We start from the raw sequence: 24877 nt of genomic DNA, 5'->3' as shown, positions 1-24877 counted from the left end.
TTTGAGTTCCCAAAGGCCACTAAATTTCATGCAAAGAACTTGTTAAGATCACTCTTAGGTTCAAAATCACTTATAAGCATCATTACTCATTAGTTACATTCATAATCCTGTATGTGCATTAGCTGAAGAGAACGTCGAGATCTAGTGGCAAAACAATGCAGTCGTGCTTTCACGATCGTGCAGCACGAACAAGAAATACTACACAAGGAGGGTAATTTGAAAATTTGTATGTATTGTGGGTCCCTATCACCACGGCATGGCGCGTCCTCAGGTTGCGGATCGAGGAGATGGCCTCCTGATATGGAGGGTAACTGTGAATATATTGAATAAGCAGTCGCGGACAGCCAATGAGGGGTGGCCCTCCAGCTTGGGGGTTGGGCGAAGGGCTAATAACCCATCACCGTAAAAACACAGCTTGTTACGAAACCTTCAAATGAGCCTTGGAATGGGTTAAGAGATAAGTTTTATATGATATTCTTCTTGAATTTGGTATTCCCAAAAAACTAGTTTGATTAATTAAAATGTGTCTCAGTGAAAAGTACAGCAGAGCAAGTATAGGTCAGTTTCTGTCAGATGCGTTTCCAGTTCACTGTGGGCTGAAGCAAGGAGATGCACTATCACCTTTACTTTTTAACTTTGCTCTAGAGTATGCCATTAGGAAAGTCCAGGATAACAGAGAGGGTTTGCAATTGAACGGGTTACATCAGCTGCTTGTCTATGCAGATGACGTGAATATGTTAGGAGAAAATCCACAAACGATTAGGGAAAATACCGGAATTTTACTTCAAGTAAGTAAAGAAATAGGATTGGAAGTAAATCCCGAAAAGACAAAGCATATGATTATGTCTCGTGACGAGAATGTTGTACGAAGTGGAAATATAAAAATTGGAGATTAATCCTTTGAAGAGGTGGAAAAATTCAAACACCTGGGAGCAACAGTTAACAAATATAAATGATACTGAGGAGGAAATTAAACATAGAATAAATATGGGAAATGCCTGTTATTATTTGGTTGAGAAGCTTTTATCATCCAGTCTGTTGTCAAAAAATCTGAAAGTTAGAATTTATAAAACAGTTATATTACCGGTTGTTCTTTATGGTTGTGAAACTTGGATTCTCACTTTGAGAGAGGAACAGAGATTAAGCGTACAAATCTAATCTTTCAGGTAAAGCTCCCTGTAAAGCAGATTTGAATAATTTCAAGGGAAAAATTGTTCCGGGGCCAGGTGTCGATCCCGGGACCTCTGGTTGAACGTACCAGCGCTCTTACCAACCGAGCTACCCGGGAAATCCACCCGACACCGTCCCAACTTTTCCCTTTATAACCACACAAGTCGCGTGGGCTGACGAAACGCCAGAGACCCACATCGAGTGCACACAATCTCTGTGTGACTTGGAATTGTGGTTTTCTGTTAACGTACAGAGTGACGTATATATTATGCAAATCTAATCTTTCAGGTAAAGCTCCCTGTAAAGCAGATCTGTACATTAACAGAAAACAAGTTTGGACAGTGTCGGGTGGAGTTCCCGGGTAGCTCAGTTGGTAAGAGCGCTGGTACGTTCAACCAGAGGTCCCGGGATCGTTACCCGGCCCCAGAACAATTTTTCCCTTCAAATTATTCATAGGTTAAGGGTGTTGCAGAATAAGGTGCTTAGGAAAATATTTGGGGCCAAGAGGGATGAAGTTACAGGAGAATGGAGAAAGTAACACAACACAGAACTGCACACTTTGTTCTTCACGTGACATAATTAGGAAAAAAAAATCCAGACGTTTGAGATGGGCAGGCATGTAGCACGTATGGGCGAATCCAGAAATGCATATAGAATGTTAGTTGGGAGGCCGGAGGGAAAAAGACCTTTTGGGAGGCCGAGACGTAGTTGGGAAGATAATATCAGAATGGATTTGAGGGAGGTGGATATGATGATAGAGACTGGATTGGTCTTGCTCAGGTTAGGGACCTATGGCAGACTTATGTGAGGGCGGCAATGAACCTGCGGGTTCCTTAAAAGCCAGTAAGTAAGTATGTGAAGCTTCCGCTCATTCTTGGAATGTAGGCATTCATGACCGGCGTCATTTGGATCGATGTTGTCCGGGCTAAAGAGGTATGGTCTGTTGGAGCTGTTGCTACTCCGGCAGATATCATTAGTGGTGTGGCACACAGGAGCGCAAAGATCTCCTTAGCATGCTGGGAATGACTGAGACTCAGGGGGCAGGCATACCGATGCTCAGTTTGGTCAGCTACTGCGCATTGCGTCATGTAGAACAGACTTCACTGCAAGGGAGATCACTTGCCACTTAATCGCCACAACACGAGTTATTGTTTCGGGATCAAGTAATAAAAGACATCTGATGATGTCATTTTTCTGTTTGGTTCTGCAGTGAAAGGAATGCTATTGAGAGATGTCGGTCAAAATAAATAAATACATTCTGAAAACAGTTAAAGAATATGAAATTGTTTAATAAGGAAGAAATTGTATTGCACCAAACTTTAAATATTAAACATTAAGTTAATATAGATAATGAACATTGCCTACGATTATTTCAACTTCACATTCTTTTGTATTTTTATTTTACAAAATCCAACATACCATACTACATTTAGAAAATTGCTCCATAATTGAAGACCTCCCCGGAAAAATGATGTACCAGTAACATCAAATCATTGAAATACATGATTTAGGTGGGAAGAGTAATTTTGAAGATTTCACATTTATAACAATTACTCCGGAATATGTATTATATGACTTTGTGTTAAATTCTTTCGTACCTGGTTTACATGTTTCGATCTTTTATGGATCATCCTCAGAACTGGTCGTTGTTGATCTTGGTGCCTCTTGTTTTGTTTCCTGTGAGGATGTGTTCGTATGGCGTAATGTAGAGTCAAAGAGTGTGTGTGTTCTGAAATTGAGTTGTGTGTTGAGAATTTCATTGGGGTGTGTTTTTGTGTGTCTGTATATTTCATATTGTTCTAGTGTGTTTTAATTTCTAACCTAACCTAACTGTGTGTTGAGAATTTCATTGGGGTGTGTTTTTGTGTGTCTGTGTATTTCATATTGTTCTAGTGTGTTTAGTTTCTAACCTAACTAAATACACTAGAACAATATGAAATATACAGACACACAAAAACACACCCAATGAAATTCTCAACACACAACTCAATTTCAGAACACACATACTCTTAGAATCTATTACCTCACACGAACACACCCTTACAGGAAACAAAAGAAGAGGCGCCAAGACCAACAACGACCAGTTCTGAGGATGACCTATAAGAGGTCGAAACATGTAAACCAGATACGATAGAATTTAACACAAGAAAGTCATATACGGTATAACATATTCCGAAGTGATACAGAGTTAAAAGTTGTGTAATCAAGTTGTATATAACAATTAATTCATTGCATTCAATAACTGAATAAACTTGTATGCTTGTTTAGTCGAATTGTTTTGTTAGTAATTATAACAAAATATGCTCCTGAAAGCATTTTTCTTTCTTCTGAAAAATTATAGTTTTGTTGGTTACATCCTTATTCCCGGCAGGTCTTCAACTGTACCTTTACTTGATAATTTTTCTCATCTTAGTTCTCTTTTATCGTTTCTCGTCATCCAAATTTTGTCCTACCCTATTAAGATGTCGCACTCGTATGTATGTCCTTGTTCTAACAAAACAGCTGACAGCTTCTCGCGGTATTTTTTCATCAACTGCTTCCATTATTTTGTCTGTCACGATATTGAAAATATTTTTTTGATTTACAATAATAAGTGTCAGGAATGTCTTTGAAAATTTTCTCACCTACTATCACAGCATTTACAAAGTTTTGTGAGGCTTTCGTTAAATCCCCTCTGCAAAGGAAATCAGTCCAAGTATTCCCGTTAGTGGGATTAATTTCACAAAATTCGGGAAGCTTTCCTCTTAATCGAGATAATTCAGACCTTCCCGACTTGCTATGTCGCCGTTAAAAATTTGTGAAAAACAGAGTTCTGGAATATCCCCTACATCGGAAGTAGTTTCATCTATTGCAGCTGATCCTAAGCTAATGATAAGTCTGAGCTCTTTCTCAAGCAATATATCTTCATTTGCTCCTTCCTGGTGTGACGAACTTCTTTTTTATCTGTAACTAAACAGGTTTCCTCAACTCTTTCGTCTACATTACGTTTTGTCGAGAAAACTGCTGCCGAATGTTTGTCCATTACATAATTTTTCATTCGATATTTAAATTCTACAGGTATTCGATGGGTGTTTCGATGTCCCATGCCTCTTAGGCCCGTAACACACTTGCAGAGTTTTTGCCAGCGAGAAATGTGTTGTGATAAAGAGGCGAAGAGCCTTCCTCCACACACTTGGCGAGTTCTCGTTATCACAGTCACACCTCGCTATGATCATCTATGCACTGCCTTCATGCAGAAAGCATTTTTCTCATTATAGGAATCACTCGTTGGGAGAAATATTATAGGTTATATATTTATTTACGTATATTGTCGTACTTAAATATATAACCTACAACTATACTGTTTTACTTTACAAATTACGTACGAACGCTATGTTGAATCGGAGTATTCAGATGATGAGGAAATGGAGTTACAGGAACATATTTTGTTAATGAAAAAAAAAAGTAGGCCTAAAATTAAAGCCAGAAATATCTGAAAATTACATTGTATCTTACGAAATTACGGGCGAGTTTTGGACACTGGTTTCGATTTGAATGATTATACGTTTAGGCATTATTTCAGATTTAATGGACCTCAGTTTTTTGCTATTCATGATGTGATAGAGGATTCTTTGCTATGTTGTAATTAAAATTATGTAAACCGTTAAGACATAGATACATTATTCCAAATATGTAATTAATACTATTAAATCTCATCTAAATTAAATATAACCCTATTTATTTTCAGATAATCTGATATTTGTCTCCAGATTTCTTCTCTAAATTTCGTGCTTTTATAGTTTTCATCCCGTGTATCATATAAATGGGCCTATGAGTGACATCGTACAAATTCGATAAGTTTCTGACTGCAATTATCAGCTATCTTTCCTCATTTTCAAATAAAAGCAATACAATTCATCGCCACCTGTGATATCTTTTTCTACATTCAATCGTCATAAAGAGTATAAATGTCAAACATCTTTGATAAATGTGCCAAGAAAATTCGCTGAGCAACCGATTCCAGCGAGAAACTCGCGCGAGGTTTTTGCCTCGAGCGAGAATCTCTTCCAGTGTGTGGACGTCCATTTGAATCCATGTTATCAATTTTTTAGTTTTATCGCAACACATTTCTCGCTGGCGAAAACTCTGCAAGTGTATTACAGGCCTAATGTAAGGAAAAAAGCATTCCAGTACATCTTGGTTTAATTTGACTGTAGCGGACTGTATATTCTTGGCTATTCAAAAAAAGTCCTTTGGGGATTTGATACTCATAATAATACCCTGCTGAAATGGTAATTTCATTCTAAGTCCCCTGGCTCTTATTGTTTCTATTATGTCGCTCATTTTATCTAAGATATTATCCTGCTCATCTTTCTGCACACCATATGCATTTAAACGTACAGTCGAATTAAAAACATCGAACCAATCGTTAACACATTTAATAAAATTTGCCATCATCTTAATGGTAATAGCACAGTCTACTATATACAGTCGCGAAGCTTGAGGTGATTTTTTGCAAGTCTCGTGATAAAGCGCTCCAAGCGGTTAGCAACTAGAAACAATAGACTGTCCACGGTCGACTTTGGACTGTGTCGTATTTCCATCGAGTGCTAGCTCGTTGCGTATTTCACATTGATGCTTGTGAAATGTTCGTTATTGGTTGTAATGAAAATGTTAATGGCTAAAATAGAATAATTGGAATAATAATATTTTACTAGAGACGTAGAAAAATTAAGTTTGTTTTAATGAAATTTATTGATCACGTTTTATTTTCAATTCTGGTGGGATTATTATTGCTTAGGCCTACTTTTTTTTTTCAAAGGATATGGTTTTAATTATAGCTGTTAATTTTGTTGATATTTTTATTTGTTACTTTACTAGAGACGTAGAAAAAGTCTGTTACAATAAAATTTATTGATCACGTTTTATTTCCAATTCTGGTGTGATTATTATTGCTTAACCTCATCCCACTTTGTTAACTACGTAAGCCTACACTACAAGTACTGGTACACGTAAGTTACTCCATTAATTCATATTTCCATTATTATTGTTGTAAAGGGAAATGCAAATTAATATTTATTGGTTTCATAGTTAATTATCGCTATAATCTTGAATGAGTGAATCGATTGTAGTAAATTTCAGTTCGTTTTGCACAAGCAAAATAATATTAACCTATTCCTTGCAGGTATCTTCGAGTTTATGGTGGAATTTAATATACTTCATTAAAATAATAAATTAACTTTATGCATTTAATATTTCAATAATGGAAGGAAGGTGTTAATTTTACCAAAAGAACACGACAACGAAAGTGTAACATATTTTACGTGTGGTAGGAGAGAGATCTGCGATGATGAGGCGATAGTAGCGATCCTAGTGGTGGGCAACTACCCATGTTTGCATTTTTACTACATATTGAGCTTCGCGACTGTATATAGTAGACTGTGGTAATAGCCAATTAGCTCTTTGATGACTCCATTCATCTATACAAGGGGATGATTAAATTCTGTTAGAGCCCGAGTTCGATAATCATTAATTTTGAGCTGTCTCGGGAAGTGAATACAGGTTCGTGGCCCTTTTCTTTTAGGGCTCATCCCGACATTTGTCTTAGCGCCTTAGGAAGGACTGGGACTGATCGCGTTACATTATTTAAGCTCTGGATGGATGGTGATTCGCTGCTGTCACCGCGGTCTGCACCAGCGGTCGAAATGTTCTGATTGGCTGAACAGTTTTATGCGTGTGTTTCTCAGGGCCGGGTACCATGCTTGATTGACTTTAAGGTCTTCTTCCTTTCGATTGAAGTTGTTCTTGTGCTCATATATTTCAATCACCTCACGATGTAATCTGACATAGAAGTGTGGCGTGCTACTTAGGACGTCAGTGCCCTCGAACCTGATGTTGTGGTTCCCCTCTTGGAATGCATGCTCGGCTACTGCTGACTTATCGACATGACCTACGTGGCAATTTCTTCTATGTTCAGTAATCCGGGTCTTGAAACCATGTTGAGTCGCGTCTATGTACATTGAACCACAGGAGTACAGGATCCTGTATACTCCAGTACACGATAGTCGGTCACGTTTATCCTTTTCATTCTGCTTATTAAAGACCTACTCACGAGATAAAACACAAAATGTTACATTCGTTTTGTGTTGGCGTAGGCTTCTGCATTCGGTGTACAAGGTCTGTGGAGAAACTTCCAGGCTTATACCGCGTTGTCTTGGTGCTAGTGGCTGACGTTTCGACCGCTGTGTTGTGGTCATCCTCGGAGGTGCTTTTCCTTTTTTTTTTAGTTTTAGTAGGTTATTTTACGACGCTTTATCAACATCTTTGATTATTTAGCATCAGAATGATATGAAGGTGATAATGTCGGTGAAATGATTCCGGGGTCCAGCACCGAAAGTTACCCAACATTTGATCATATTGGGTTGAGGGAAACCCCCGGAAAAAACCTCAATCAGGTAACTTGCCCCGACCGGGAATCGAACCCGGGCCACCTGGTTTCGCGGCCAGACGAGCTGACCGTTATTCCACAGGTGTGGACGGTGCTTTTACTTTATTTAACGAAAGTTCAAAACAGGAAGTGTGGCCATATTCGCTACTATTATAGGGCGAAGAGGGATGAAGTTACAGGAGAATGTTACATAACACAGAACTGCACGCATTCTATTCTTCACGACATAATTAGGAACACTAAATCCAGGCGTTCGAGATGGGCAGGGCATGTAGCACGTATGGGCGAATCCAGAAATGCATATAGTGTTAATTGGGAGACCAGAGACAAAAAACACCTTTGAAAATACCGAGACGTAGATGGGAGGATAAAATTAAAATAGATTTGAGGGAGGTGGGATATGATGCTAGAGACTGGATTAATCTTGCACAGAATAGGGACTGATGGCGGGCTTATGTGAGGGCGGCAATGAACCTCCAGGTTCCTTAAAAGCCGTAAGTAAGGCATTCTAGAATAAGAAGAAGCAGTTTGTTCAGTGTTTTGTTTCTTTGGTGGCATTACTTTAAAACTGGGTGACGAAACTTCTCTTGTTTATCAATGTTTTCCTAAAGTCCGTCATAAACTTATCTTATATGATGGTGTGATATTTTTTTATTTCATACTATTTGATGAACGTTTTCGGTTTTATAAACCATCTTCAGATCACATTACCCCTATTGAACTGTTATAATGTTGTGCAATAGGTTACATTAACCATATTGTATTAAAATATAAAATACATGATATCATAAAACGTTATGAATGTACCTATTTAAATGTTAACATATTAAATGAAAATAGTCTAAAATGGAGGTTCTTTGCATCGTATACAGTCCTTTCAAATATAAACGGTTATATCTATGACAATTTTAAATGCTAACTATCATGAAAACTGCATTTACAAATTAATTATTGTATAATTATGAATCGTTCAAATCCAATGGAATGAGTATGCAGCATCATGCAGTTTTCATGGTAGTCATCATGTAAAATGGTCATGGAAATAACCGTTTATTACGTTTACCGTTTATTACCGTTTACGATGAAAAACAACCTCCATTTTAGACTGCTTTAATTTAATATGTTAACATTTAAATATCTACATTCATTAACGTTTTATGATATTCTGTATTTTATATTTTAACATAATATGGTTAATGTAACCTATTGCACAACAATGTAACAGTTCAATAGTTGTAATGTGATCTGAAGATGGATTATAAAAACCGAAAACGTTCATCAAATAGTATGAAATAAAAAAATATCACACTATCACATGAAGAGTCCACTGCAAGAATGATGGATGTCACTTTCTTGTCGAAAATGAACCAAGACTGTCAATGCATAGCTTAAGACATATAGAATGTACATAGAGAGTTATATGGCATTAACACTGATAGTCATTGTCCAGTAATGGTCGAAAAATCACAGTTAAGCTTTGAGTGCTAAGCATTTCAAACTTTCAATTGCTTGTCCTGCAAAATGTACTCCAAATGACATTCATCATTTTTGCAGTGGACTCTTCATATATGATAAGTTTATGACGGACTTTAGGAAAATATTGATAAATTAACATGCCTATCGGAACAAAAAATGAGTATAAAATTCTCTTGTTGCTGAAGTAATCCCAGGAAGAAGACGGAAAAGAACGAGGCAGTCGAAAACTTGAAAAAAAAAAAGCGACAAACTGAAATTATTTTGGACCATTTTAAAGCTCTTCCCACATAGATCGTATTTAAATGGTGTATCAGCTTTATGTAAGCTGGCGTGATTCCTGAGATTTTCCGATTACAAGAAACACTTTCCGCATACTTCCTACTTGAATGGATTAGTTGCCCATATTGTGAGCACCATTCTTCACACACGTCGCATTTCAATGGCCTCTGCCCTGCCATGATTTTTAGATGTTCAGATCGTCTGATACACTTTCCACGGACATCACACTTTTATGGCCTTTCGTCGCTATGTATGAGTGAGTGATGTTTTAAAGAACTAGATTGTGTAAAACACTTCCCACACATATCGCATTTGAAAGGTCTGTCCCCTGTGTGAATGCGAATGTGTTTCATTAGAGAACCCTTTTCCGAGAAACACTTTCCACACATATCACATTTGAATGGTCTCTCGCCTGTATGTATAAGTACATGCTTTTTTAAACGCCCGGATTCAGGGAAACTCTTCCCACACATATCGCACTTGAAAGGCCTTTCACCCGTGTGTATGCGTTCGTGGATTTTCAGATGTCCCAAATGTCTGAAAGACTTTCTGCACACATCGCACTCAAATGGCATCTCGCCTGTGTGTAATCGTGCATGTATTTTAAGAGATCCTGTGTGCGTATAAGATTTCCCACAGACATCGCACTTGAATGATTTTTTCAAAGTATGAGTGCGAAAATGACGTTCCAGTGATTGCGATGATAGGAAATCCTCATTACAAATATCACATTTGATAGGACTGTGAATAATATCACAGCCAATTGTGCTGTCAAGTCTGAAGCTGGGACATTGTGCCAATTTCTCTTCATGAACTATGCTCTCGCATGCTGGTAACTCAGTTTTCTCCTTATCCACAACGCTGAAATAAAAAATGATCATTCTACACAGAAGCGCCAATATTGAGAGATAAGAATACACAAACATGCATAAACGTAAAAAGATATCAAAGGAACCACAATCCAATACCAGTTATGTTATTACGTACTTAGGACAGCCGAGAAGGGGGGGGCAAAGGGGGCGAGTGCATATGGGCCCATGAGCAATAAGGAAAAGTCTGATTAAGTGAGTCTGATTACTTTTTATTATCATCAATAATTATTCGTAGAAAATACATACGGTACTATAAAATTTTGTAAGAACATTTGTTACATAAATTTGACATATTAACTCAACAATAGTAGAATTAATAAAAATTACCACTTCATATGTAAATATTTGACTTTTATATAATAGAATATCGGTTTCCAGCATTAACGTTCACCGACACGACAATTGAGGGCCCTGGCATTTGCCTGAACTATGTTCCCGTCGCTTGTACCGAACACGTTCAATTATTTATTGGCTTGTCCTTTTTAACCACTGTTGGCCCACTGCAATATGCCAGTGGACGCTCCCAAACCAAAGTTGCAGGATCACGTTTCCTTTTCAGTACATTGTATGTTTCGTGTCGAAACTTTCGTCTTTTCGTTGTCCTCTGTCTAGTAAATTCTGTTCATTAGTGTTACCAGTTATAATTTAACTGCATATGGATAAGTATAGGCATAAGTCGGGAGCTGAGAACCACAAGGAGAGACAGAAAAAATTAGAAGATATTAATGTGGGCGGTAGACTGCTTGAAAGACATTATGAAGACATTAACAAAGAGATCAGTGATGAGCCGAAATATTTAAAATCAAATCATTCCTCTAATTTAGGGCCAACCCCACTGAAACCTACGAATCTCCTAAATAGTCTGAGGGAATTAAAATTGAACAGTTTATTTCCAAATATTTGCACAGCCATTAGAATATTCTATACAATTCCTGTGACAGTTGCTGATGCTGAAAGATCCTTCAGCAAAATGAAGAAAATAAATAATGTATTCAGATAAACAATGTGTCAAGAACGACTGAGTAACCTTGACCTCCTTAGTCTGGAGAGTGATCTTACTAGGTCTTTAAATTTTGATATAATTGATGATTTTGCATCAGTGAAGTAAGGAGAGTTGTTTGTTGATGTTGGACTACAAGTTAGAAATTACAGGTGTTTAGGAATAATGTTTTATGAATATAATATACTGTGCTAATGTGAAGTTTTGCTAAAAGTTTTCAGTGTAATAAAAATGTATATTTTTAGGTTCCTATCTGTGTATGGGGTCATCTTTTATTTATTTTGCAAATAATTATTATGATTAGAATAACTGGTAACTTGTAATTGTTACTTTTTTCAACAAGGGTCCGAGTACAGTATTGCATAGGAGTCCATAAATTCTGTCGGCGGCCCTGCGGCGTTCTTATTCAGGTTTCATTCTCTCCAATAAGGAAAGGAATTTGAATTCATAATCCAGAGTGAAAAGTAATTGAACCGACAATCTCTTTGAGGTTGTATGGGACACCAAAACAAACAGTTTTCTCTAATGTCTAATGTCATATTGTGTTGTGAGGTATTATTTCGCGAGGACACCAGATCTTAATGTAACACAAACTATTGCCATGCTTCATTGCTTATCTTATAAAACTTTTACACACCAAAATCACTGCAAAAGGTGTTCAAAAATACCTCAATTGACTTATACACAAAGGATTGTATAGCGTGGTGAAAGATTTCAAGATTATCGTTTATTTCCCCTGCTCCAGCAAATATCCGGGCCACCAGATCATCTTCTGATTCAATTGGGGTCATGTACAGAAGATTACGCATCTGTCCCAACACACAAAAACCAGAGGGGTCAAATCAGGAGATCGAGGAGGGCAAGATACAGGACAGCCTCTACCAATCCACTTCCCTGGAAATTGTTCAAGTAGTCACGCACAGTATGTGAATTTGTGGAGTAGTCATGAACTGAAGAATGCATACGCCCTCTGCTGGTTTAATAAAGCACTGCACTAGGTGAAGACATATAGCAAAATTTGAATTTGTAGAGTAGTTATGAACTGAAGAACACATACGTTCTCTGCTGGTTTAATAAATCCCTCGAAGAAAATATGATATTATAGAAAACCCTTCATTTTGTGTCCCATACAACCTTCCGGAGTTTGTCGGTTTAATTACTTGTCTCTCTGTGTACATCTTACATGTAATATCTCAGACAGTTTTATACTATGGTATTCATCAGTGAGTTTCATGCATTCCAAATAATGTCGGCTACATTAGGCTGCACTCACACCCTATAAATATTGAGAGAGAAGAATATCAGAGAACTGGCAGACAGCAGAGATAACAGAGGCCACGGAGTGTATGATCATAGTTGATAATTTGCAACACTAAAATGTTTCTCTAATAAAACGCAGTTGGACATGGTTCCAGCGCTATCGAAAATACTAAAAAAATTAAATCGAAATAAATTCGTGTCACTATAAACAATATTAAATATATGAGTAGTTCAACGGAAGAACGACTTTCATATTACAGTAAATCTCGTTAATCCGGACTAATTGGGGGGGATAAGATAACCAGTTTAACTAAAGTCCAGATTATCTGAAATAACCTAAAACAATAGGAGGTGCATTAAAACTCCGTTTATAGCAACAAAACACGTTTATTATGGTGTATTTAAAGGGCATAGGCCTAAATACACTATACAGTACAGTAAAATGTAAACCAATACATACAATTCAGTACATACGTGATACCTATAATCATTTTTTTAAATTGTTATTTAACAACACTGTAACTACGAAGTCGATGGAATTTGTGATAGCGAGATAATATTCCGCGAGATGAGGCTGAGGATTCGCCATAGATTACCCGACATTTGTCTTACGGTTGGGGAAAACCTAGGTAAAAAACCAAACCAGGTAATCAGCCCAAGCGAGAATCGAACCCGCGCCCGAGCACAACTCCGGAGCAGCAGGCAAGCGCCTTAGCCGACTGAGCTACGCCGGTAGCGCATATATAAGGAAATAACTGTGGCCGGGAGGAAAAAGGTCTTAAGTCACTTCTTTGTGAAAATGAGATTTTTGTATATTCTGGAAGCGGAAACAATTCTCTATAATCTGGTAAAACAGTTAAAGTCCAATAAGACTCCTGACTAGATTTATAGAGCGTTACCAAATGTCCTAAGTGATTTTTGAATTGAGCACACACAGAATAAAGGACTTAAGCATATTTAATACTTTATTCCTTACAAACCATCACGTATTTACTTTCCATGCTTCCCTATTTAAAAAGTCTAATTTTTATTTTAGCTATTTTATCACATACTGATGCCCTTTCCTTTTAGAACCTTAAGCACCAGGGTAAACAGTCCTATAATTTTTTAAGACCCCTTTTGCACTCTTAATAATTTACATTTCTAATTTATTTTGATATGAAAAGGTCTTAAGTTTACATAGTCCCTTCTACTCAGTTCTAGTCTTAAAAGGGCTTAAGTGCGGCTATTTTTGGATATAATCAAGAAAATTTTGCAAATCTAACTTTCAGGTAGTAGCTGCCTGTAAAGCAGGTTTTGAATAATTTCAAGGAAAAATTGTTCCAGGACCGGGTATCGATCCCGGGACCCTTCGCTTAGCGCGTGAACGCTCTACAACACGCTCACTTGAGTTGTGTGGATACAAAGGAAAAATTGTGACGGTGTCGTGTATGGTTCCTGGGGTAGCTCAGTCAGTAGAGTGTTCGCGCACTAAGCGGAGGGTCCCGAGATCGATACCCGGCCACAGAACAATTTTTTCTTGAAATTATTCAATCAAGAAAATTGTTAAATGAGCAACATTACCTATTTTAGAAGAAATATAAACAAATAATATCCAGGAAAAAACTCTTAATTAAAAGACTCTATAATTGACACCAATTTCAATGTTTCTAGTGCTCTCTTGAAATGTATAACATATTTACTTAAGACATTTTCCCTCCCGGCCACAGGTAATCTTACTTGATTTTCAAAAAGTTCGTATAATATTATTCTTCCCCTTCATTATTCTTCTCAAATGAGATCGTGACTTCACTTTGTCATCTATATTAGTTCAGTCTCTGATCCAGCACAGCATAAGTACTCAGATGTGGCCCTACTATAAATGAGATCATGGTGCCTGAAGGATTGCAGAATAATAAAACGGCAGCAGTTGTAGTAAGAGTACTATAATATTTGCAGAGTTAGTGATGAAAATATTAGTAAATATTATATTAATTTCAATGCTAAAAAAATATATAAGCCATGAACATGAATATTCATATCCATATGTCCTCTGGGGCATGTCCTTTGAAGCTATAAAAATATTTAAACTTCAAAAGAAAGCAATAAAAATAATAAAACAAGTTCCTATATGCACTCCAAGCAAAGAAATTTTTCAAGAATTAAATATTTTACCATTCCTCTGCATCTACATCCTAGAAACTGTTTGCTTTATACCTAAGAATCTTAACTATTTTAAAAGGAACTCTGAAACTCACAACCATAACACAAGAACTGCCAACAACTTGCATATAAACCGTCATACTATTACCAAAAATCTCAACAGTACTTCTCATACAGGTATCTGGGGATACTGACATTTAAATTATGAAGCTTTCAAAACCAGGGTAAAAACTATTCTGGTCCAGTCCATGCCGTTCAAAATCACTGATTTCTTGCATTAAAGCTATAAAGCAAAATACCTACCTTCATTACTGTTGCACATAATTTTTTCTCTAAACAATATTGATAATAATGTAGGACTATCTCGTTCTTACCTAATCTCTGTTAATTTATTTATTTAATGTCTTGTAAACGGAAAATGTATTATATATCTTGTTATTTATTGTGTCTTTTGGCAGTTTTACTATTCTTTGAAAACTTAAGAATGTTAAAATTAAATTCATACTAGAAATCTTATTTGTGTCTGTATGTGTGTGTTTGTGTGTGTATTTTTTGCGTTTGTATTTTGTGTTTGTATCTAATGACGAACCTATAATCTATAATAGATTGTACAGGGAATGAATAAATACAATACAATACAATATATTTCATATGAAATAGTATCATGCTTCCTACATCATCAACACAAGAATGAAGTTGTGAAAGGATGAAAGATTTCATGAATCTGGTACACTACACTCACCTCTCAGTCAACACTTCATCCCCCTCTGAAGATACTTCCTCTTTCTGTTCCTGCTGAACTTTGTCCAAATCGAACAAATCTTCCTAAAAAGGAGAGAAAATAATAAAAATGACATCAGACAACTTACTAGTTCGTTGGTTTCCTATACGAGAGTTTTCACTTTGAATGCTGAAATTCCCAATCAAATGTTTCAAACTTTGTAAGCCCAGTCGCGATTCCCCCATGAAGGATATGAGGATGATCCTAAGTTCAATTTCCTGCCTCTGAAGATAGAAAACATTTTAATTACAGGTTTTGATTTTCAATGCGTCCAGACGCAATAATTTCTTTTAAGCTTCCACTTTCTCTCGTGAGTTGTCGCCAATGCACAGCTCAGAAATAATTTCCGAGGAACCATCCAAATATCTTACAGCAAACGGTCTTTTCTAGCAGTAAAGTTAGCGGACAGGGGAGAGTGCGGAGGGTGGAGTATGGCTTGAGTTTAACCGCGTTTGAGGATATGACCGCATATCCTAATACTACGACCCTTCTTTCTGGGTGATGGAGACCCTGCAAGAGACTACAATAAGAATTTTCCAGTACCCTTATAGCCTCCTTAAATGCAGTTCATTGGTCATTTTAAAGGAATAGAATAAACGAAATAAAAAATAATGTAAAATTATATAATACTTAAAAAAATAAAATTACATAAAAATAAATAAAATAAGCTGTAATAAATACAAGAATAAACAGGACTTTCAGAAAAAATATCTGAAGTTGTACTTGATATTTAGAAGAATTTAACTGTAGCAAGAAATTAATTGCGCAAACGTACGACGGAACATCGGTAAATATCGGGCAGTACAATGACTTAGGAGCCATCTTCGCAATTAAACAGGGCAGGAGAATCGAACTTCACTACAAATAAATTGCCAGTTCCAGAATGGAGAGTCAAAGACTAACACATGCACATACTTGTTTTGATTTTGCGTGCTCTGTTATTATAATTATTATTATTATTATTATTATTATTATTATTATTATTATTATTATTATTACTATTAGTATTATTATTATTATTACTATTAGTATTACTATTTCTATTATTATTATTATTATTATTATTATTATTATTATTATTATTAGTCTGCCTTGGTCATCAGTCAATCCCATATCCTAGATCCAAAAAAAATATCACGAGTCGCTACTGTGTAAGCCTTTTGTTCAATATCGATCTGCTTTCCCCAAACTGCTTCCATTTATATCTTTCATATATCCTTCCTTAAATTCAGATCTTTATCTGTATAAAAACACTTAGGAATCAAGACTCAGCGTTGAAAATATGTGCATATGGTTTATAAAGATACTGCAAATTGCGTAACCACATTTGAGGTAAACAGATGAAAGAAATTGTTGAAAACTCATTTCGTCTGTACATATCGACGCATGTACATTCGTCTCTGCATATGAATGGTTTATTTCCTCAAAATTCAGACCCTGTAAACAATCCCTTCTTGTCAGATGAGATGTGGTAAAATCGGTAGTAGGAATGCAGTAAGGCATTAGTAGCAGCACAAGCATTAATAGTAGCAGTAGTATTAGTAGTACCGGTATTGGTAGTGCTAGCAGTATTGCAAGTGATCACTGCCAGGAATGGCTCATGCGCATTTCCATGCGATACCAGACAACTGGTGATCGTAGTTGGAGATATTGTCGATATACATTATGCAACGAGCCTATAATGATAGTAATTAAGACGCGAGGATGTTTGTGAAACGAGCGTCTTAATTACCATTATAGGCAAGTTTCATACGACATTTTATGCTCGACCATATTTTTAATTTGAAATTATTCATAAGTATTCATGTAATTCTTATGTGAATGGGAAGGGAACTGACCTTGTGCAATCTCGTAAATTGTGAGATGTGCGCAGACGCGAAAGTATTTATTTTTTCCCCGAAACCAATGTCGACAACCTTGATATATCTAATCTCGTTAAACTTGATATAACCTGGAAATTGAATTCGACATTGAAAAACAAGATGACTAATTGAATTTATTTGAATATTATTTACAATGAACGCTACTTACTATAGTAACAGAACATAACCTTCTGCGACAGTATTGGATTTCCAGCCTGCGTGACGTTTTGTTAGTTGTCTTTCGATTGTATATCCGAGAATAATCGAAAACCTGATCTTTAATGAATAGGTGTACTTTAATGACATGCATTAAAGGATTACTACCAGGTATATAATTACTACATGTCGGCATGGTCGAGCATAAAACCAATTATGATGACAACGATGTTGTTATCGTGCGTGGTTAACCCAGATAAGACTGACGTCCTATATATAGGACACTGGACGTTTCACACAAATATGTTAATAACAATGACTATGACAGACTAAATATAAGAAAAAAAATGGAGGCAATTTATAACACATAAGGATTATGGTATCATGATTGCCGACTATGAAAATCTTACACAGCAATGTTAAAAAAATAAAACGTTCCGTCCTAAATATAGGACGTCAGTCTTATCTGGGTTAAACATCTACGTAAAGATAAGTCTCCAGACTTCTGGGACTGCTTAAAATTTTCAGATTGCAGTGCTCTCCAAATTAAGCGACAGAAAAAGTAAACATTAAAACAAGCAAACCTGGGAATATGTTGCCGTCATTATTTCCATTTAAGCAGTTTTCTGTAGAGAAATGGCAACAGACTATGAACACAGTCTAGTATATAGTCACGAAGCGTATATAGTCAAATATAGTATATAGTATATAGTCAAATGGCAACAGGCTATGAACACAGTCTAGTATATACGGAATATGCATCCATAGATAGTTGCTAACCACTAGGATCGCTACTATCGCCTCATCACATACAATATGAAACAGTACCAGCACAGTCTATTGTTCCTAGTACCTTCCATAAAATCAAGCTTCGGGACTGTATATGTTCTATGAACGTACAGATATGATAAACTGCTCCCACATATTTCTAATAACGTTGAACCATGAAGAAATAGTATTTATGGAGTGATCGCATTTCTCCACGATGAATTATTAATTTTAATGGCTTCTTTGTGAATTATAAGTCTGGGAAGCAAGTCTCAACGTGTATGGACAACCATCCAAGACTATACAGAAAAGGTTACTAATAGTATTTGCGTATATATAGGACCCTTATTTGTTAGCCAACTTTAGAATTCATAGTTATAGTGCACCTTCACAATTCTGCTTTTTGATCCATCACTTGAATATATACACATAACACCCTTGTTCATAGATTATTATTAACACTTCAGCTCGTTTCTTCACTATCCATCTTATCTCATTCTTATGATCTATTTTATACCGCACGCTTTTGTGTTAACATAATCAATTACCAAGTATTTCCTGTTTAATTTCTATTCTTCTGTTCTAACTGCCTAGCTATCAAGGATCTGTTGTGGGTCCTCTACTGTTCCTTATTATGATAAATGATCTATCTTTTAATATAAATTGTGACACAGACCTTTTTGCTGATGACACTTCCTTTTTGTCTACTATATCTACTACATCATTTGTCTTTATTAATGGATTCATATTTATGTGATGCTGCTGGTTGGTTTGAAGCTAACGGGTTGAAACTTAATAGAACTAAAACTCAGCGAATACTATTTCCATTAAATCATGTTCCTGATGAAATAATTTCAGAATATACAGTATATAATCAATGGCGCTACAGCCCGTGAAGTGTCTAGACCGACCAGACGGCTGATGATCTCACGCTCACACGCCGAAGCAGAGGTGGACGATGATCCAACCAGAATGGAGGTATCGTATGGTTAGCATGATGATCCACCCAGCCGTTATAGCTGGCTTTCACAACCAGATTTCGCTACCTATCGTAGCTCCCCAAGTGCATCACGATGCTGGGTGGGCACTGGTCCCATACACTGGCCGAAATTTCATGAGAAAAATTCTTCCCCCATGAGGACTCGAACCAGCGCACATTCCGTAACGCGAGTCCTAGGCAAGACGCCTTAGACCGCGATGCCACGGCACAGGCCATATACAGTATATAGTCAACAGTTATTTGTATATGATAGGTAAGACACTTTACTTTACATCACAGGAAAATCCTTACTTATTTATGGCTTTCAGAGAACCCGGAGGTACATTGCCGCCCTCACATAAGCCCGCCAACGGTCCACCAGTGGACATAATACTATTGGAAACCATACTCCTTATATTGTGTATACATTTCATATTGCGGTTATAATAAAACTTATTATGTTATGGAAATGTTATTCTTATTTCTTCATTTACCGAGTTGTATGTGAAGTTAATATTTTGATCATAACAATTTTCTAAGCCATACACATTTATTTAGTAATATTAGTGCTTTACATAGAAGGTTGTTAGCAATGAAGTGCCAGTCACATTTGAACTTCGGTATCTCACCATATATTGTTTTCAGTATATCCGAATACAGATAATGAAACACTCACCTCAACTTCACACTTCATCACGGGAAAGATATTGGGCACTGAACTGTCTTCATCTTTTATCTGTGATTTGAGATCGTAGCTGTGGTCCACATATTCTGTCTTCATGCCCGTTGCTTGCAGATCCAATAAATTTCTTTCCTACAGCATATAAAGACGTCATAAATTAATAAATTACTTTAGATATATTGAAACTGACTTCATATGTAACAGCCATCGCTCTGGTTCTGCATTGCTACTATATTTAACACAGGGGAAATTAGAGAAAGAACACAAACACGTTTCAATTTACTCATTCTAACATTCTACCTTCTATTAAGTTTGCCAGATCTCTCCATATGGCGGGACATTGACGATTATCAGGAAGTTTTCGCGTATCCAGCCCATACCCATTATGGGATAAGAATGTCTCACATTTTAAGATATTACCCATTCCTATGCGGAATTGAAATTCACGCACAACGCGAAACAAAATACACTCACCATGCACTCCGTACAAACTTAAGCGGTAGTATGTAAATTTAAGAGAACACTCTTCTACTACTTTCTGTTTGTATTTTGATATCTATATGTTAATCTAAATGTCACCTACTTAACAGAAAACTAGTTTTTATGTTACACTGTCACATTAAATGACGCAATGTTGTAAATTAAGAAGAAATGTATTGATAAATATTCATTAAAATGTTGAAAAAGTAATTCTTCAATTATCCTATACATATTTACACATTATAATTAAGTTGCTTCCACATCAATTGCGGTAAAATCTTTCTCTTTGATATTTTTAAAATCTGGCAAACCCTATCTGTAGCCCGATTTATGTTATCCAGTGAGAGAGCAAATGTCTTTTGGAATTAAAGGACGAAAAAACCAAACTGGATTTACGAAAGATGTTTCGAAAGAAAGAAAAAGTTCTTCATATTTCCCAGCCGTCCTGTTGTTTCATTAAAATTACCAATTTTGTCCCATATTGAAAATAATATCAATATACTTGTAACTTGGTCCATCAGCGGTTTCAGTTTTGTTATTCATTCCCAATGAAATTCATGTTTGTTAATATTTGAAGCGTGTAGTTGCAAAATCAGATACATAACCTTTTTCTTAAATGAGTTAATGTTATATTTCGTATCTTCATATGATTCTACCACCACTATAGCACTGTTATGCTGTTATGTTATAATGTTTTCTATAATTAAAAAAAGAAAAATTAACGATTAATTCGTTCCTTTTCTAGACAACTTTTCTTCATTCAGTATGTCATTCACTCATATGAAAGAAACACGCTTTAAAGGGATAGAAGATGCTTTGAAAATGAATATGGCGACTACACTTGCCATGCAGGTCATGAGCTCCAGGTTTCATGTACGGTGCAGTTATATCAAAGTAATACGAGTTCAGAGATCTGCTAACTTCATTGTATGTTCAACAATGCAAGTATTTTATCAATGAAATAGTACTGCAGTAGGATTAAAAAGTGTGAACGCGCCGACATTTTAACTGTGTCGGGTTTGAGTCAACTGCAGATGGATTCATTTGACGTAATCATCAGCTGCCGCATTGACTGATATTAAATATCTGCCGTCTCATTAACCAAAGATAAAATTTCTGCTGGCTTTCAATATAATAATGTGGTTTCCGATCAAGAATCACTGTGCTTTATGAAGGTGACAGTGTCGATGAAGAAATTGTAATTTAATGCTAAATGTCATTGTGGATATCAAATATAATTAGTAATATTTTTTGATTGGATGAAGAAATAAATGCTGATTTGTTTGAATGTTGAAAGTCTTTGTGGATGGAACAATAGTTAATATTCCTAATTGGAACTAAGATTTTTTGGTGGAATTTTTTATATATATATATATATATAGGAGGGAAAGGAACTTCCACGCTACCCGATTATCTACTGCCCTAGTTGCCTAATAAGTAATGCGTAATGCCCTGTATAACATATATATATATATATACTGGGTGTTCAGTTCAAAATGTGTCATGGCTCGCTGTATGTCGTCATGTGGCTAGCCAATGAGCCTAGAGAATTCAATCTTCCTACACTTCCGCAGAGGCGTATTACCTATGTGCTAGAGAGGTTGCCTAGCAAGTACGGCGTTCATTCTGAAGAGTACTTACCGATACGTATGGTAACGCCAGTAGTGGCAAGAATGTGAACTGTTTGGAAACATGTACTGAGGGTCGGGATATGGGGAGAGGGTTAAGACGATTTCTTACGTATTTGTTGGCATTAACTTCGACTGTGAACATGGACACGGAGCATTTGATTTGTATTGTGTAATGTTGCCGTATGCAATCGATGATAACAAATACCCTGCGTACGACTTGCCCGCGCAAAACACAGTTCGAAAGAGGTTATGGTAGCACACAGACCGTACAGGCCGCCATCTGTTGCTATGACGTTCAAGTTATACCGTACACGTTCTCAAGTTCAGATTGGACGCCTTGATTAATAGCCAACTTCTCTGACATAAAAGATGAAACTCGCTTCAAATAGCTGACTCACAACAATGACGTCATGACACACTTTGAAATGAACACCCAGTATATATATAATTTACTTATTTATAGGCCTATGAACCGCGTTTTTAGGTGTTATGTGAAACATATTTGTGCGCGATATCTAAAAAAAAAAAAAAAAAAAAAAAAAAAAAAAAAAAAAAAAAAATGTAAAATGATGAATGTACGACAATTTAATGCTGAAGTACGACATTTTCCATAGGTTGGTATGACGGTTGGGTTTCATTAACTGGCAACCCTGCATTATTATTCCTCTGCATTTGATCATGATGCAGGATAAGCACTGATCCCACAGCCTAGATCTTCATGTGAAAATTCCTTCCCACATGCAGATTCGAATCAATGACCATTTCATATCGCCAGTCCAAGTCATGACTCAGATAAGGTGTGCGACTCTTATATAGTCTACTGAACATAAAGTATGAAATGTGAACTTCTTTGTCACTGTTACACAAACAAATAAACAAAATACATAATAGTAAAATTTTTCAGTTTACCTCTGATAAATCATTATTCTCTTCTGTTTTGTATGTGTTATCATGCGGTTGTGAGTCCAACGGGTCAACCTCAGGTTCCATTTTGATCCAATCCATCACAACTGAGAGAAGAGGTTCTGTAATTAACACTGATTTACAGTGTTATTGATGAACACTTATTACCAGTTGTTAAGGTCTACATTATCTTAAATTTCTAAACATATCTGAAAAAAGTAGCCTAACTGTACTGCAACTGTAAATTTCATATTCATTGTAATCTTATTCTTCAAATTGTAGTTGTAATTCCCTGGGAGACGGGTAACGAAGGCCTGACGTACTTATCTCTACCAACTTAAATAAATAAATACTAATCTACTACACAAAAATATGGGAAATATTTACTGCTATTCTCTCGTGCCATGCTCGTTGAATATAAAACACAAAGTTTACAGCAGTGTAACTAGGTATTCCTCAACTAATGGGTCAATGATACTTATATCCCGCCCACTATAAAGACAAAGGCCAATTTTACATATATTTAGTATAACTTGTTGCTTCTTTGACAGGTTAGGTTTGGTTAGTTTAGGTTTTTGTTATAGCCTACCTTGCATATACTATTATAGCGCAACATTGGCAGTGATAAAAGTGAAATATTCGTTCAGTGGGCGTTGGATACTCTACATTCACCTAACCTACTAATTTTAGCACATACTTCAGCCTCACGTCAGTCAATTATTCATACCTCGGCCTCATGTTATCCCTCAACTAACCTTGTAAAATACCTCGGCATCACGTCACTTAACTGTCCCCTCAACTAATCTACTAACCTTATCACATACTTCAGCCTCACGTCACTCAACTACTCATACCTCGGTCTCATGTTATCCCTTAACTAACCTTGTAACATATCTCGGCATCACGTCACTTAACTGTCCCCTCAACTAAACTACTAACCTTATCACATACTTCACCCTCACGTCAGTCAATTATTCATACCTCGGTCTAATGTTAACTGTCCCTCAACTAACTCACTAACCTTGTCACATATGTCGGCATCACGTCACTTAGCTGTCCCCTCAACTAATCTACTAACCTTATCACAAACTTCAGCCTCACGTCAGTCAATTATTCATACCTCGGCCTCATATTATCCCTCAACTAACCTTGTAACATACTTCGGCATCACGTCACTTAACTGTCCCCTCAACTAATCTACTAACCTTATCACATTCTTCAGCCTCACGTCACTCAACTACTCATACCTCTGTCTCATGTTATCCCTGAACTAACTCACTAACCTTGTTACATACCTCCGCCTCATGTCACTTCAGAGAACCACTGCCTTCTATAAAGAAGGTACTAAGTAATGAAATGACAATGTATGTTAATAAGCAGTAAACAAAAGAATATGAACCGTAAAAAAAAAGGAAGTTCCGTAACGCATTCTACAGTATACCCAATGCCAGAATCAATCCGTAAAATAGATCTGCAATTGATTTAATGAAACTAGAATTACAATAAAATAAAGACTAAAATATATGACCAGTTATATACCCTACGCTTAAATACACACCATCTATTAAAAGTAAAGTTACAGCCTACCAAGATGTTACAGTAGGAGCTATTCTATCACCTCGACAACTTACTTCTTCCCTAATTCCACTTCAACGATATGAATATTTTACCCAGAATTTTTTTGCCCTGAGCTCACAACAAGCACAGAGATCAATACTGATATCTACGAAAGAGAAGACTAAGACACCAGACTTGCCAGATCGTACCAGGGTAAGTTACGTTACCGTACGAATTTTATTATTCAACGTGTTAATTTTACTATGTAACTGCCTTCAGCTGTATGTCACAATTATTACAAAGGGGAGGCCATACCCGGCTGCAGCGCAACACAAACCCATTTATGGATTAACTTGTGTAAATTCAGTCTTATTTGAAAGTAGAACGTGATTTACTAACACATGAAAAGCTCTAATATTTCTCTAATATAGAGTATCCACCAGCCACTAAAC

At 36.4% G+C, this 24877-nt stretch overlaps 2 protein-coding genes across 3 annotated transcripts in view; both read right to left on the bottom strand.

Moving 5' to 3' along the window:
• The window catches only part of LOC138691424 (zinc finger protein 665-like), an 82721-nt gene that overhangs the window by 30148 nt on the left and 27696 nt on the right, over positions 1-24877 (bottom strand). The window lies entirely within an intron of this gene.
• LOC138691681 (zinc finger protein 239-like) lies at positions 1594-24602 on the bottom strand. 2 transcript variants are annotated; one of them, XM_069813917.1, is made up of 5 exons: positions 24500-24602; positions 22875-22990; positions 19849-19986; positions 15369-15451; positions 1594-10213 (listed from the first exon to the last, which is right to left on the bottom strand). In XM_069813917.1, the coding sequence occupies exons 2-5, from the start codon at positions 22968-22970 to the stop codon at positions 9583-9585; spliced, it is 948 nt and encodes a 315-aa protein (XP_069670018.1). In that variant the 5' UTR covers positions 22971-22990; positions 24500-24602; the 3' UTR covers positions 1594-9582. The 2 variants fall into 2 exon arrangements, with proteins under 2 accessions (XP_069670018.1, XP_069670019.1); XM_069813918.1 differs by having other exon boundaries at positions 22875-22975.

The sequence above is a fragment of the Periplaneta americana genome, chromosome 16 (assembly GCF_040183065.1).
Source record: "Periplaneta americana isolate PAMFEO1 chromosome 16, P.americana_PAMFEO1_priV1, whole genome shotgun sequence".
Lineage (NCBI taxonomy): Eukaryota > Metazoa > Arthropoda > Insecta > Blattodea > Blattidae > Periplaneta > Periplaneta americana.
The sequence above is the reverse complement of the archived record's forward strand: the minus strand, read 5'-3'. Positions and strand labels throughout refer to the sequence as shown.

What these genes read in the sequence shown, in the direction of transcription:
- LOC138691681 (XM_069813917.1), bottom strand. Translation starts at nt 22,970, where the DNA reads ATGGATTGGATCAAAATGGAACCTGAGGTTGACCCGTTGGACTCACAA. An exon ending in AGAATAATGATTTATCAGAG is followed by an intron (nt 19,987 to 22,874) that starts GTAAACTGAAAA and finishes TATATGCTGTAG; the next exon opens with GAAAGAAATTTATTGGATCT. An exon ending in TGATGAAGTGTGAAGTTGAG is followed by an intron (nt 15,452 to 19,848) that starts GTGAGTGTTTCA and finishes TCTCCTTTTTAG; the next exon opens with GAAGATTTGTTCGATTTGGA.